The following is a 16,163-nucleotide window of genomic DNA, read 5'->3' as shown; positions in this document are numbered from 1 at the left end:
TTGAACACCTTGCCTGGGTTGTCTGAGAATCCATCTGCAGTAGGATGCCTGACGGGAGAAGAGCAACGAGTGCCAATTGCCACTTCCATAGTGCATCGACGGCAGTATAGGACCACTTGAGATGCTGTGATCCCCATCCATAAGATGATCCGAGAGCTGGAGAGCCAAGGGGTGGTCAGCAAGACCCACTCACCCTTCAACAGCCCCATTTGGCCTGTGCGTAAATCTGAAGGAGACTGGAGATTGACTGTGGACTATCGTGCATTGAATGAAGTGACTCCACAACTGAGTGCTGCCGTGATGGACATATTAGAGCTCCAGTATGAGCTTGAGTCCAAGGCAGCAAGGTGGTACGCCACTATAGACATAGCCAATGCATTTTTCTCCATTCCTCTGGCAGCAGAATGCAGGCCTCAGTTTGCCTTCACATGGAGGGGAGTACAGTACACCTGGAACTGATTGCCCCAGGGGTGGAAGCACAGCCCCACCATCTGCCATGGACTGATCCAGGCTGCACTGGAAAAGGGTGAGGCTCCAGAACATCTGCAGTATATTGATGACATCATTGTGTGGGGGAACACAGCTGTGGAAGTGTTCGAGAAAGGGAAGGAAATCATCCAGATCCTCCTGGGAGCTGGTTTTGCCATTAAAAAGAGCAAAGTAAAGGGACCAGCTCGTGAGATTCAATTCCTGGGAGTGAAGTGGCAAGATGGACGGCGTCGGATTCCTACAGATGTCATCAACAAGATCACAGCAATGTCTCCACCATCCATCAAGAAAGAAACACAAGCTTTCCTAGGCGCCATAGGCTTTTGGAGAATGCACATTCCTGAGTACAGTCAGATCGTGAGCCCTCTACCTAGTCACCTGTAAGAAGAACACTTTACACTGGGGCCCTGAGCAGCAACAATCCTTTGCACAGGTCAAGCAGGAGATTGCTCATGCAGTAGCCCTTGGCCCAGTCAGGACAGGACCAGAGGTGAAGAATGTGCTCTACTCTGCGGCCAGGAACCATGGCTTATCCTGGAGCCTTTGGCAGAAAGTGCCTGCGGAGACTCGAGGCCGACCACTAGGATTTTGGAGTCGAAGCTACAGAGGGTCTGAAGCCCAACTATGCTCCAACAGAGAAAGAAATCTTGGCTGCCTATGAAGGAGTCCAGGCTGCCTCAGAGGTAATAGGCACCGAAGCACAACTCCTACCAGTATTGGGGTGGATGTTCAAAGCAAAAGTTCCCTCTACGCACCATGCCACCAGTGCTACATGGAGCAAATGGATTGGTGTTATCACACAGTGCGCCCGTATTGGAAAACTGAATCACCCTGGGATTCTGGAAATAATTACAAACTGGCTGGAAGGTGAAAACTTTGGCCTCGCTGATGAAGAGGAACAAGAAGTGACACAGGCTGAAGAAGCTCCACCATACAACCAACTGCCTGCAGAAGATACACGATACGCTCTTTTTACTGATGGTTCTTGCCGCATTGTGTGAATGAACCGGAAGTGGAAAGCAGCCGTATGGAGCCCCACACAACAGGTTGCACAAGCTACCGAAGGAGAAGGTGGATCAAGCTGACTTGCTGAACTCAAAGCTGTTCAACTGGCCCTGGACATTGCTGACAGAGAGAAGTGACCAATGCTCTACCTTTATACTGATTCATGGATGATAGCCAATGCTCTGTGGGGATGACTGGAGAGGTGGAAAGAGGCTTACTGGCAGTGTAGAGGAAAACCAATTTGAGCTGCTGATGAGTGGAAAGACATTGCTACCAGGATAGGGAAGCTGACTGTGAAGGTCCGCCATGTGGATGCTCATGTTTCCAAGAGTAGAGCTAATAAGGGGCACCAAAACAATGAGCAAGTAGACCAGGCTTCAAAGGCAGAGGTGTCAAAGAGAGACTTAGACTGGCAACATAAAGGAGAGTTATTCCTAGCTCGATGGGCCCATGATGCTTCAGGCCATCAGGGCAGGGAGGCCACCTACAAGTGGGCACGAGACCGAGGGGTGGACCTAACCATGGACAGTATTTCTCAGGTTATCCATGACTGTGAGACGTGTGCTGCCATCAAACAGGCCAAGCGAGTGAAGCCCCTATGGTATGGTGGGCGGTGGTCCAAGTACAAGTATCGGGAGGCCTGGCAGATTGACTACATCACACTGCCCCAGACACACCAGGGCAAGCGCTACGTGCTCACAATGGTGGAAGCCACCACTGGATGGTTGGAAACCTACCCTGTGTCTCATGCTACAGCCCGGAACACCATCCTGGGCCTGGAAAAGCAAGTTCTGTGGAGACATGGTACCCCTGAGAGGATCGAGTCAGACAATGGGACTCATTTCAAGAACAAACTTATCAACACCTGGGCTAGGGAACATGGCATTGAGTGGGTGTACCATATCCCCTACCATGCACCAGCTGCAGGAAAAGTGGAGAGGTACAATGGACTACTAAAAACCAAGTTGAAAGCTTTGGGTGTGGGATCTTTCAAGAATTGGGAGCAGCATCTGGCAAAAGCCACCTGGTTAGTTAACACCCGAGTTTCCACCAACCAAGCAGGTCCTGCCCAGTCTGAGTCCCTGAATGTAATAGAAGGAGACAAAGTCCCAGTGGTACATATCAGAGGTTTGTTAGGGAAGACTGTGTGGATCAATTCTGCCTCGAGTGCAGACAAACCCATTCGTGGGGTTGTCTTTGCTCAGGGACCAGGTTGCACGTGGTGGATAATGCAAAGAGATGGAACAACACGATGTGTACCTCAGGGAGATCTGATTGTGGGGTAAGAATGATATGGGGATAAGGGGTGGAATATCCTGCGGAGACGTTATGATGCTTGTATATCCCCATTCACCTGTTCTGTGCCTTTAAGACCGGCTCTGAAGAGTGGAAGTTTTGTTTGGGTTTCTCTTATCAGGGACACAGAGACAAGTGGTACATAAGGCTGTTTTTTCACTTCTGGCTTGCTTGCTGCTTTTGCTTGCTCTCTTTTTCTGCTCTTGCTTCTGCTCTGCTTTCGCCTCTGCTTATTAGCTAAACAAGTCCACATTGCTTCCTGGACTGTTTCTCCTCTCCTGTTTCTGTGACCATCTCGAACCTGCTCTGGACTGGGACCCGGGAACACCGAAGGTTTGGCTGCAGCAGCTGGCCCAGCGCCGGAGGGACTGAGAACAGAGCAACCACCCCCCCCAAAAGAGACTTTGTGATTTTGTCATCTTTCTCAGAGCGGTGTCATCGGGTATTGTTCATTTTGTGTGCTGGGGGGGGTGCTGTGCCAGTCAAACAAACAGGTTCTTTCCACCTCTCTCCGAGGAATTTTTTCCCGAACCGGTTGGGGGGAGGGGCCGTGTGGGTTTTGCTTTCTGGAGGGGCCCTCCTTTGCAGATTCTTTAACAAATTTGCCCTAAACCAGGACAGGTGGTCTTCCATTAACTTTTGTCTTTCTAGCTCTGTTGTCTTGAATTTTGGTTTCTTTCCATATATGATTCTTTTGCTTCCTGGGTTTGGTTCAGTTTATTTAGTGATTGTGCTCATTGATCTATTTGTTTCTAAAGAATGGTCAGAATGGAGACCAGCTAGCTGAGGAAAGGCTAGATCATTTAGTGCTAACTTGGTTATTAGCTGAGCTTTCTTGTTATTCTTTGAGGAGCTGCTTATCTGAGTCTGAAGTGGTATACATATGTGGACTTAAGATAATTTTAAATTTTTGTGTCCATGAAAGCTGGAGTCTCCTTCATCTAGTCAGAGCATTAACAGATAGTTTTTATAATCTCATTAGCGGTCTTAAACTATCATTTTAAACCCCTCTCCCCAAATGGTACTGATCTTAAGATACTTTATTGCTATCTTTCCCTTGAATTAGCTAAATATATGAATTGACTGAAGCTTCAAATATATTTAAAGTAACTTTTTGATCACCATATAGCCAGATTGGTAACCTGGGCTGTTCTGAAATGTCTAAAGAATGCCTGAAAATTACATGCCAAAATGCAAATAAGCAGAACATTGCCTTGTGGGTGCAGTACCACAGGGACATACACAAAAACAACACAAACAAAACCACATACAACTGAAAATACCACAACATCCCCCCAGCAACAAAAACCACTTTGAAAAGCACTAACTCAGTATCATACAGCATGAAAAGCTTGTGACAGTACTGCTAAGCTGTTTAGGGTATGTCAATCAATATATTTGTAGTGCTATTTAATGAAAGGCAATGTATATGGTTGAAGTAAACTTGGTACCAAGTCTAATGCTGAGTCTTGAGGGGACTGGAACTAAGATACCAGGCTCAACAGGCATTTGGCCATGCAGTAGATAATGGGTCTCATTTCTATAAACAAGTGGGATTCTAGTAGTAAACTTAAAGGTGTTATTAATTCACTTTGTGATAACAACTGTGGTAGATAATTTTGATACTTTTACTTCATAGAAATAAAGGGAGTGTTGGTGCTTGCAACTGACAGAATGACGCATGATGAAACAAAGGGCTACACCAAAAAGCTTAAAATTCAACAACTTAGGAGTTGTTGAATTAACATCCTTAATAACGATTCTGGCCAGAAATCAGTGACAAATGGTCATTTATTTGCCCCGAATGTCCAACAGAAGCAAAGACTTCCAAGGGTTTATGTACACTACAACTTTTACCCCCTCCTTCTACTATTTCATCCGATACAGATCTATAGCGTCTGCTTGCTGTTCTTCTGTGAAGCAATACTGTCATCTAGCGTCCTTTTCTGGTAATTTTTGAGGAGAGGTGTGAGGACATGTCTCCTTTTTCTTCATCACCTTTGTCATGCTGCCTTCCAGATGACCTTTCAAGCCTCATGCATGTACCTTTCCTTCTTATGGTGTCCTATTTATTATCTTATTGTTCTAATTGTTTACTTCAACATCTAATCTGTCTCTAGTTACAAAATAACTCTGAGGCTCCTCTAGTTAAAACAATACCTTTTGATCGAAGCTTCTGGGGTGTAGCAATCTCCCTTAGTACAGGTGTAGTACATTTATCAGTCTAAGCCTGGGTTACTCCCTGTTCTTTCCCATACATGTCTTATTTTATTAAATCAAAGTTAACGACGGATTAAAACAAAAAGCAGCTAAAATAGCAGAATTGTAGAAACTAAAATAACAAAGTTGCAAAAACATATATTTCTTAACTAATCTCAATACTGCTCCTTACAAAATTCAAAATCACTGAATTTCTTGGCTTAAAACGATATATTTCTCTTTCATGTTAGCTCTAGGAATCAAGCTCTCTGTGGCAGTGGCAGCACATTTTTGCACAGTCTTCCTGAAAACAGTGGGTTTGCTTCAGTGAGCTTTCATTAGAGTGGAACTCAGTGAGTTCATTTTAACAGAACAGAGCTACACCCTAGCCAAAGGGAGTATGTGCTGCCCAGCCATGATATATAGTCAGTAACATTCAACACAGGTAATATCGTTCAAAGTCCTTCCTGCCTTTTTTGTTCTTTTGTCACACCCCTCCCCATGTCCCTCCCAAAAAAGAGAATAACTGCAGAAGCTAGCATGACTCTAAAGAGCTATGGGAGACTTTGAAAAGGGGAATTCTTTTAAAAACAAAACAATAAGACTTGGGACATCTCTTGCATATTTAATTCAATGTCCACTTGCCTTTATTGGAAGCTTTGAAGGTAATCATCCTAATATAATTTATATTGTAAAAGAATAAAATTATTTTTTTCTCTCTGAAAACAAAGTATGAAAGTATGCATCTGCTGTCTCTTTAGTGTCATCTAGGTGAATGGACTTAGTGCAGAGTAATCAAAATCTGGTGTCTTGAACATATGTTTTAAATGGGAGAGGAGGAAGAAGGGTTTAATATTTGTCAGAGATATTTATTGTTATGAACATGAGCATTAGAACATATTGGAGTTTGGGAGGAGGGGAATAGGGAGAGAGTTGTTCATCTTTCTTCCCCCTGATAATCTGAAATAACCTCTATTACCTTAAAATTGCTGGTTTGAGTAAGCAAGTATAGATGGGGCTGCTCAACTGATATGTAATACTTGCACTATGTCTTTTTATTTTAGGAACTCTTAAAACATATGATATTGCTCATCATGTAATGTTACTAATTTTTTCCAAGTGCACTTAGTACTGGACATTGTATATTTCCTGAAAGAAGACTGTTGTAGTGTGTTGTTAAGTTTCTTGTGTTATTTCCCCAATTTATGTATTGTTTCCCCCTATTAAGTGTAAAATGGTTTTGTCCCCCCAGTTTTTCCCGCCACAGCCCTGATGTCCGTTAGGTTACCATGGTTACCCCTGTGTCTGTCACCCAAGTTATATAATTTCTCCTGCCCCTTTTTTCCTTTTTAGTAAATCTTTTCTCCTCCCTGGTCTCAGTCAGTCGCCCCCCCACTCCTCCTGGTTTTCCAGAACTTTTGTTCCCCTGGAGGTGGTGGTTGGCTGGGGTCCCGGGACCCCTCCCATGCCTTTTGATTATTGGTTTCCATGGAGTGTCAGTTCTGTGAACTTCATCCCCTCACCTTTCCCGATTGGTTCCACCTGTACACACCCCCCTCCTTTATAATCCGGTTTCACCTCCTATTCGGGGCCACTTTCCCGGCTGGTTTCCCCATGTTGGATTCCCCGATACCATCAATAAACCAAATCTAACCCCCAGTGAAGTGGTCAGCTCCGTTCCTCGCCAATACCAGCGGTGTGAGCCAGTCTGCAGCCAGCGCAGCCCGAGGCCATCAGACGCCGAGGGGTGCTAGGGAGTAATTGCGGAGAGGCGTCGGCCTTTCGCCCTCAGCTAGCCGGACTTCGAACATCGGGCCACGTACGCCCCCCCGCAAGTTGGCGCCCACGTGGGGGCCCCACCGGACCCTGCGGACTGGACCTTGCAAGTCTATTGGTCGCCAGCTTACCCGCGGTAGTAGCAGACTCTGTTTTAGGGATAGCGCTCCCGGGGGACAAGGAGTCAGAACTCCCCGCACTGAGGAGGACTCCTTTGGCGAGGACCGTCACCCGAGTTTTTTCGTTTGTGCAGTCACCGGTTTAGGTAAGCCCGGGCCCTGAGCTGGGGACTCTCAGTGGTTTCCCCCCCCCGTCTTTTTAACATTCCCTAGGAGCCTATGCCTCGCGTTGGGGACCGCTCCCTTCCCATTCTCCGATAAGGGCTGATCCCCGGGCGGTGTTAGCTCCTTTTGGGGTCAGTCCTCTCCCCTCTCATTTTTTGTTTTTCTTTTCCTGTGGGGTTTGTATCCCCAGACTTGGGGCCAGACCTCACCACCCAATATCCTTATTTTCTTTGTGTTGAAACCCCAGACTTGGGGACAGCACAAGGAGCGGGGGGCCAGCGGCGCGCGCCTCGGTGTTTCAGTTTTCGTTTTCCCTCGGGTGGTCGGCGTAACATCCTGAGTTCCGCTCCCCCTAAGGCTGAGCTGTTTAGCGCTCCTTAGGGATTATACCATGGGTGCAGGGTTGAACAAAACTCAGAAAGGAGTTTATTATCTTATTAACGGTTTGTTGCTTGGGGGGGGCTTGCTGCCCCCAAGAAAGAGTTAGAACTCTTAGTTTAATGGATTTTTTCTCATTTCCCTGAAGTTTCCCCAGAAATTGCAAAAGAGCCGCGTTTTTGGGCAGCCGTTGTGGCCAAATTAGACCAAGAGGTTAACTCTGGGGAACCCCGCTTGTCTAACGTGGCATACTGGGCAAGCAAAGTATTTACTTCGCTGCGCCCAGCTGGGGGTTTGAGAAAAGTTCCTTCTTGTTCGAGTTTGTTCCCCAGTTCTCCCGGTTCCCGCATCCCTGCCCCTCGTCCCTCTCCCTCATCCCCTAGGCTGGAGCCCTCTCGGGGGACCATTAAGGCCACTAAGAAGCAGGGGGTCGACCCTGCCCCTGCTCCCTTGCGACCGGCTCAGCCCCCTCCTCCGAAGAGCCCCGGCCAAGCTCTCCTGAGTTCCTTTCCTGATCCCCCTGTCCCTGCCCCTAGGTCCCTATTTGCAAACCCCAAGTTACTCCGGTTTATTGAACACCCACGAGGCGGCTCCCAGGGAGCCCAAGATGGAGACAGCCGCGTGGTTCTTCCTGCCCTCACTCCTTCTTCGTCCCAGAATCCCTTTCTTCCCAAGTCCAACCCTTTTCTCCCCCTTGACTCCTCCCATCCCTCCCATTCCTCCCTCTTCCCTCGGTCCCTCCCTCAGCTCCTCCCCTCGCTTCGCCCATACATCCACCCACTTTGGGCCCTTCCCAAACCCCTCCTCCGTCCTCCACTTTGCCTCCTGACTCCACCTTGGAGGCGGAGAGAACAGAGCTGCCGTGCCCCCTCCGCTGCCCTGCCCACAAACCAAGCCCCGCCTCTACCTCCCCTGACTCTGGTTCCCACGCTCCTCCCTCCGGTTCCCCCTCTCCGGGTTCGGGGGGGGGGGGGGGTGGATAACAAGAAGCCGGGGCTGGCGCCTTTATTGGAAACCGCCCCGATTACATACCGCCTTGGCGGGGAGGGGAGTGCTCAGGCCCAATGGGCGCCTATAGCCCAGGCCCGGATAAAGGAACTGTGCAAGGCTCAGAGTGACCACTCTCAGGAATCGAAATATTTCCAGGGGCTCCTTCGACCGGTGGTCTCACAGGGAGATCTGGTGCCTGCGGACCTGAGGGCTCTTTTCTCTAGCCTTTTGGGACCCGTAGAATTTAGGGTCTGGGTGGGAGAATGGAGGAGGGAGATTGCGGAGATTCTTCCAACACTGTGGTTGAGTCCCGCGACCTCACATGACGCGGAGGGCTTGATGCTTTCAGAAGAACATCTAGTGGGCAGTGGACAATGGGCAAGCGGGGCAGCACAAGCTCGGGCATTATTCCCACAACATCTCGCGGAGATGGGGAGGGCTGCGGAGCGTGCCTTTTACAAGCTGGCTACCACGACATCACAGCTTGAAGACGATGTAGTAAGGCAAGGTGCGCAGGAACCCTACCTGGCTTTTTTGGAGAGGCTCTACCGATTTGTGGAAGCACAGGTTCCGGGGTAGAAAGAGAGGGAAGAGATGTTGAGACAGATGGCCTATTACAATGCTAACACCGATTGCCGCCAAGCCATCCGGTCTCTCCCTCGCAACCCCCGACCGACGGTAGAGCAGATGATTGACGTGTGTGCCGGGGGGTTCTTCTCCAGGATCCAAAAGCGCGCCTCTGAAGAGCCTCCGTAGCCTTCTCCGAATGCCCGACTCTGGGAGACATGGATGCCGAGGCTGCCACCGCTACCGGACCAATGACACCAGGGCCCAGAAGGAGGACAACGGCAACTCACCCCTGCCACCTCTGTGGCAAAGTGGGGCACTGGATGCCCCAGTGTCCCATGAGGCAGGATTACATGGAGTATAGGAGAAAGAGGGAGGAGGAACAAAAGGAGCAAAAAAACTAGCTCCTGAGCGCAGCCCCTCCCTGCGTAAAGACAGAAATGAGGCGGAACTAGTAACACCAAGCGGGGAGGGAGGAGAAAAGGGAGGCCCGCCATGCGCGCTACCGGACTTGACTTACCTAAAATCAGACTGGACTTTTAGCACCTATGTACGGCCTCAACCTGCTTTAACAACCTTGTCCTCTGTTTCCCCTTTCAGGCTGCAGCTAACTAGGGAAATTTATCTCCCTAACAGTGATTTTCAGCTAGTGTCTGCCGATCTTCAACATCCCGGTCACTGGAGGAAGCTAGGACGTTGCAGGTGGACCATTGTCGGAGATACAAAGCACACGCCGCGAGACATTTACATTGTCCTGGGGCTGGTTACTACAGACCAGGACCGTTTTGCCGTAGGGTTGTACTGTGTCCGACCCCCATTCTTCCTCCCCAAGGGGCAGATCATTGCCCAGGCCATCCCAGTGCCGGAGGAGACGCACTGGGAAGAAACATCTAAGGACACATCACCTCCTTCGGTGGCCTGGGCACAAGTAGTGGGGAGGGAGAAGCCCCGCCTGACATGTCAACTCTCGATGGGCAGGGATCGCAAGATCGTAAGGGGTCTTTTAGACACGGGGGCGGATGTCCCGATCATTCCCTCTCAGGAGTGGCCGTCGCATTGGCGCCTGCAAAACGCGGCAGGAACAATTCAAGGTGTAGGAGGGCTCCAATTGGATAAGCAATCTAGGAGCGTTGTACAAATTACGGGACCGGACGGGCAATTGGCTTCTGTACGCCCGTTCGTATTAGACTATACGGAACCTCTCTGGGGGAGAGACCTTTTAGCCCAGTGGGGAGCCAAAATTGACCTACCAAAGGCTCCCCAGGTTTTTCGGGCAGTGGCCACTGAGGAGCGCCGGACCTGGAAGCTGGAACGGCGGTCAGATAAACCAGTACGGGTCTTGCAGTGGCCACTTAATAAGCAAAAATTAAAGGTGCTCAATGAGCTCGTTCAGGAGCAGTTGCTTAAGGGCAATATCGAGGAGACCATGTCACTGTGGAACTCCCCGATATTTGTCATCAAGAAGCCCAATAAGGACAAGTGGCAACTCCTGACCGACCTCTGCCAAATTAATGAAATAATCGTGGATATGGGGGCTCTCCAACCAGGGACGCCCTCCCCAGCAATGCTCCCCCAAAATTGGAATCTGGCTATAGTAGACATCAAAGATTGTTTCTTTCAAATTCCTCTGCACCCTGATGATGCCCTGCGTTTTGCGTTCACGGTTCCTGCTATCAACCGTGAGGCCCCAGACAAGCGCTACCACTGGCGGGTCCTTCCACAAGGACTAAAAAATTCTCCGATGATTTGCCAGTGGTACGTCGCTTCTCTGCTGTCCCCGATATGTACAACCCTCGGGGATGCCGTCATCATCCATCACTATATGGACGACATCCTCGTGTGTGCACCCGACAATGACCTACTTGCCCATGCGCTTGACCTGACAACCAATGCGTTGATTGCCGCAGGGTTTGAGCTCCAAGCAGAAAAAATTCAAAGGATGCCACCTTGGAGGTACCTGGGTCTTGAGATTACTAGGCGGACCATTGTTCTGCAAAAATTGGCATACGGACTAAAGTCCAGACCCTAGCAGATGTCCACCAACTGTGTGGGTCTTTAAATTGGGTGAGACCCTGGCTGGGCATTCCCACCAAGGACCTGGCCCCCCTTTTCAATTTACTGAAAGGGGGAGAGGGGCTTAGTTCCCCTAGGGCCCTCACCCCAGAGGCTCAGGTAGCATTGGAGAAAATTCAAAAAGATATTTCGGCCAGGCAGGCCCATAGCTACCATCCAGGCCTGCCATTCAAATTTATTGTGCTGGGAAAATTGCCACACCTCCATGGCATAATCCATCAGTGGGATAAGACCCTAAAGGACCAAGGCTTGGGAGACAAACTCTTAATCATAGAGTGGGTCTTTCTGAGTCACCACCGGTCCAAAAGGATGACAAGGCCACAGGAGCTGGTTGCCAAACTGATCCGCAAGGCAAGATCGCGGATCAGGGAGCTGGCAGGATGTGACTTTGAGTGCATACATATACCCATTGAATTAGAGTCGGGCCAACTTAAAATAAAGACCTTCGATGAATTAGTGCAAACGAATGAGAACCTTCAGTTTGCACTGGACAGCTACACTGGGCGTATTGCAGTCAATCGGCCGGCCCACAAATTATTCAATTCAGAGTTTAAATTATCTTTAAAGAAGGTCCAAAGCAAGGATCCTCTTGATGCCGTGACTGTTTTTACAGACGCGTCTGGAGCATCCCACAAGTCCGTCATGACTTGGAAGGATCCTCAGACTCAGCGGTGGGAGACAGATGTTTCTGTTGTGGAGGGTTCTCCACAAATCGCTGAGTTGGACGCAGTTGTCAGGGCATTCCAGAGGTTCCCTGGACCTTTCAATCTGGTTACAGACTCTGCATACGTAGCCGGTGTTGTGTCTAGAGCAGAATCAGCAGTTCTGCAGGAGGTCTCTAATCAAAAATTATTTCATTTACTTACAAGGCTCGTTGATTTGGTCTCCCACCGCGAGCATCCATTTTATGTTATGCTCGTGAAGTCACACACTAACCTGCCAGGCTTTATCGCTGAAGGCAACCGTTGGGCCGATTCTTTGGCTGCGGCTGCAGTCACGGTGGGCCCACTCCCAGACGTGTTTGGCCAGGCTAAGATCAGCCACCAGCTCTTTCACCAGAACACGCCTGGCCTGGTCCGGCAATTCCACCTGACCCAGGAACAGGCTAAAGCGATCATGGCCACATGTCCCCAGTGCCAAAAAGATCAGATGCCCACCATTTCCTCGGGGGCAAATCCTCGAGGTTTGGCGAGCTGCGAGGTGTGGCAGATGGACGTAACACACATCCCATCTTTTGGTAGATTGTGTTACGTCCACGTCTCAGTTGATACCTTCTCCAATGCTATCTTTGCCTCTGCTCACACAGGGGAAAAGGCCGCGGATGTTCAGAAGCATTTGCTTCTGGCATTCGCTGTCTTGGGTATCCCCAGGGTCATCAAAACAGACAATGGCCCGGCGTACGTGTCCAAGGAACTGCAGAGCTTCCTGCAGCAATGGGGAATAGAACATAAGACCGGCATCCCCTATTCCCCTACAGGCCAAGCCATGGTGGAGAGGGCCCACCAGAGCCTAAAGAAGGTATTATCGCGTCAACAAGCGGCAGTGAAGGTGGAAACCCCCCACGTCCGGTTATCAAGAGCGTTATACACCCTTAACTTTCTTAATTGCTCTTTTGATAACCCAAATCCTCCAGTGGTCCGGCACTTAGGCAGTCACCAGCAGCTGCAGCCTAAAGCCAGGCCTCCCGTACTCATTAAGGATCCAGAGACCTGGCGGACGGAGGGGCCTTTTGACCTGGTCACCTGGGGGAGGGGGTACGCTTGCGTGTCCACTCCTTCAGGGCCTAGGTGGATTCCATCTAAGTGGGTAAGGCCTTTCCTCCCGAAGCAGGGGACGCAGAAGAAGGCCGTGCCACAGGTGCGGGTAGCGTGCTGGCGGCAGCGGAAGAAACCCTCTCCAGCAACCTCATCGTTCTCTCCTGAACTCCCCCCTATTCCCAAAGCTGAGACCTCTTCTCCCACTCCCCCCTCATTTCAAGACTTGCCTTTAGTTTATGAGTCCCGTCCCTCCTCGTCTGCTTCCTCCCCATTCTTTTCGGACTTAGAGTTGTTATTTGGGGCAGAACCATCTGTTTAATTACTATATACTTTCGCTATTCTCTTTCTACTTTCAGTACACCTCCCCGATGGCCCCCGCATCATCACCATTGGTTCCCAACCCTGGCGGTCTGCTATTACTACTGACGATCTACGGACTCCTGCCAACAACTTCGGAGCCGTGGGTCATCCCCCAGCCAAAGGTCAATGTCTGGCGTGCCTTGGCTCAATCACTGGGACAGGATCATATTTACCTTGACACCGGCACAGCAGAGGACCCCATGTCGTCTTGCCTTGTGGGGATCCCTTTCTCTCCAGGCGAGTTTCCCTCTGCCTTTCAGGTGGTCCTTTCCCCTATTTTGGCCCGGAGCCTTACTATCCTCCCCAATTTTGAGCCCAGTAATGCCTGGAGAAACGGAGTGGCAAGGCTGGGTCCTTTGCCCTCTGAGCCCACAGAATTACATCTTCTCGGTTCTGCCAACTCTTCCATTTGTTTCCAGTTTGAATCCACCTATGCCCCCGTAGAGAGGGGAAGTGAGGTGGTCCTGCAGACCAAAGAAGAATACCAGACAAACCAGTGGTGCAGGGCAGTTCTAAAGATCAGTGGCCCCACCACCACTGTACGGACCCCTTACGCCCTTCCAAGAGGAGCATTTTTGATTTGTGGCGACCGAGCGTGGGCAGGCATCCCCTCTGGTCTGATCGGAGGGCCGTGCACTTTTGGCAGGCTGACGCTGTTTACCCCCAACATTACCCAAATTGTTAATTGGAGAAAGGCAAACGTCACATCCGGATTGGCCAGATCTAAAAGAGATCTTAAGGATCTCACTGAGGATTGTGATGACGAAATTACACATTGGTCTCATTCAAAATCCGTCGCTTTTGCCATCTTATTGCCATGGGTATCAGTGGCGAAATCTCTAGGTGAATTGGGCCGCCTGGAGTGTTGGGTGGCTAAGCAAGCCAATTTTACTTCAGCTGCTTTATACGACCTCCTCACAGATGAGGAAATTACAAGGAAGGCGACACTCCAGAACAGGGCAGCAATAGATTTTCTGTTGCTGCTTCATCATCATCATTGTGAGGAGTTTGAGGGCCTCTGCTGCATGAACCTGTCCTCAAGAGCCGAGGATGCCAGACACTCGATCAAACGCCTACAAGACCTCATACACCAGGTCAAGCGTGAAACATCTGATTGGCTGGGGGACATTTTCAAGGGATGGGGCCTTAGCGGGTGGGCCAGTTCTGTTTTAGAATCTATATGTATAGCTGTTTCAAGTTTGGTTATAATATTAGTTTTGATTGCTTTGGTTCGCGGACTGGTCAAAAGACTGATAACTCAAATAGCCGCACCGAAAGTGAACCATACCACTGTTCCTTTCGACGACCCCATCGAGCTGGAGGACCTCTCCTCGGAGGCCGGAGAAGCTGCGGATGAGGAGGGAGCTACCGCGCCACCCCTCGACCATCTATGGGCGGGCGGACTCCAGTTTGAAGAGAGCGAAGCCTGGCAAGACCAACTGCGGGTCCCTGCATTCTAAGTTTAATTTGGACTTTTCTCTTCATTTTAATTTTTATTTGGTAAAAAATGGGGAGATGTTGTAGTGTGTTGTTAAGTTTCTTGTGTTATTTCCCCAATTTATGTATTGTTTCCCCCTATTAAGTGTAAAATGGTTTTGTCCCCCCAGTTTTTCCCGCCACAGCCCTGATGTCCGTTAGGTTACCATGGTTACCCCTGTGTCTGTCACCCAAGTTATATAATTTCTCCTGCCCCTTTTTCCCTTTTTAGTAAATCTTTTCTCCTCCCTGGTCTCAGTCAGTCGCCCCCCCACTCCTCCTGGTTTTCCAGAACTTTTGTTCCCCTGGAGGTGGTGGTTGGCTGGGGTCCCGGGACCCCTCCCATGCCTTTTGATTATTGGTTTCCATGGAGTGTTAGTTCTGTGAACTTCATCCCCTCACCTTTCCCGATTGGTTCCACCTGTACACACCCCCCTCCTTTATAATCCGGTTTCACCCCCTATTCGGGGCCACTTTCCCGGCTGGTTTCCCCATGTTGGATTCCCCGATACCATCAATTACCCAACGCTAACCCCCAGTGAAGTGGTCAGCTCCGTTCCTCGCCAATACCAGCGGTGTTAGCCAGTCCACAGCCAGAGCAGCCCGAGGCCATCAGATGCCGAGGGGTGCTGGGGAGTAATTGCGGAGAGGCGTCGGCCTTTCGCCCTCAGCTAGCCGGACTTCGAACATCGGGCCACGTACGCCCCCCCGCAGAAGACTTCAGGGCAAAGCCAATGAATTGGCAGTTTCTATTGACTATATATGATGCAGCAAACCTTAATGCTGTCGAAGGTGCTTTGAGCCTTTTGAGGGGAGAGCTCCACTATATGCATATCTTTTTCCTTTCTGTATCTGAGACTAGGTTTTATGTCTAAATACTTATGTGTTAAGATAGTTTTTCTATTTAGCATTTTGTTTTTATCATGTTAGACTTGTTCTTGACCTACAGACTAATATGAGAATTATGGAATCAGGTAGGTCTAGTCTTTGTAAACCGATTCATGCTTTCATTTAACTTTTCTAAATGTTGGTACATCCATTGTGTTTTGTATATTTGACCAGACTGAGCTTCATTTCTAAACAAACATGATTTTGACTCAAATGGAAAGGACTGTTTTTATGAAACCTCAACCCTGGCCAGCTTTAGGAATTTGAGGTTATATCAGGAACATGACAAAAAAGATGCATGTTCCCCTAAGGTTCAGTACTAGTGTCAGTTCTGTTTAATATATTGAACGACTATCTATATGAGGGGATCAAGTGAATCCTCTGTAAGTTTGCAGTAACACCAAGTGTAGTGGGAATGTTGATCTGCTGAAGGGTAGGAAGGGTCTACAGAGGGATCTGGACAGGCTATATTGATGGGCCAAGGCAAATTTTCTGGGATTCAACCAGGTGAATTGCTGGGTCCTGCACTCAGGTCACAACAACACTCTGTAATGCCACAGACTTGGGGAAAAATGTCTGGAAGGCTGACTGGTGGGAAAGCACCTTGGGGTGTCGGTTGACAGTC

The 16,163-nt window shown here is 49.4% G+C and overlaps 1 protein-coding gene across 9 annotated transcripts in view; it reads left to right on the top strand.

Annotated features, from left to right (window-relative positions):
• Nucleotides 1–16,163, top strand: part of LOC141726933 (ceramide transfer protein-like) — a 283,561-nt gene that overhangs the window by 188,684 nt on the left and 78,714 nt on the right. For 5 of the 9 annotated variants that reach the window (XM_074532038.1, XM_074532036.1, XM_074532035.1 and 2 more), the window contains one exon: nt 13,171–13,296. The exons of 3 other annotated variants lie outside the window; for them this stretch is intronic. In XM_074532038.1, coding sequence (XP_074388139.1) covers nt 13,171–13,296 — 126 coding nt within the window. Of the gene's footprint in view, nt 1–3,027; nt 7,031–13,170; nt 13,297–16,163 lie in introns of all 9 variants that reach the window. One more of the 9 variants, XM_074532044.1, reaches the window with a different exon arrangement.

The sequence above is a fragment of the Zonotrichia albicollis genome, chromosome W (assembly GCF_047830755.1).
Source record: "Zonotrichia albicollis isolate bZonAlb1 chromosome W, bZonAlb1.hap1, whole genome shotgun sequence".
Taxonomy (NCBI): domain Eukaryota; kingdom Metazoa; phylum Chordata; class Aves; order Passeriformes; family Passerellidae; genus Zonotrichia; species Zonotrichia albicollis.
Note: the sequence above shows the minus strand (reverse complement) of the source record. Positions and strands in the feature narration are given on the sequence as shown.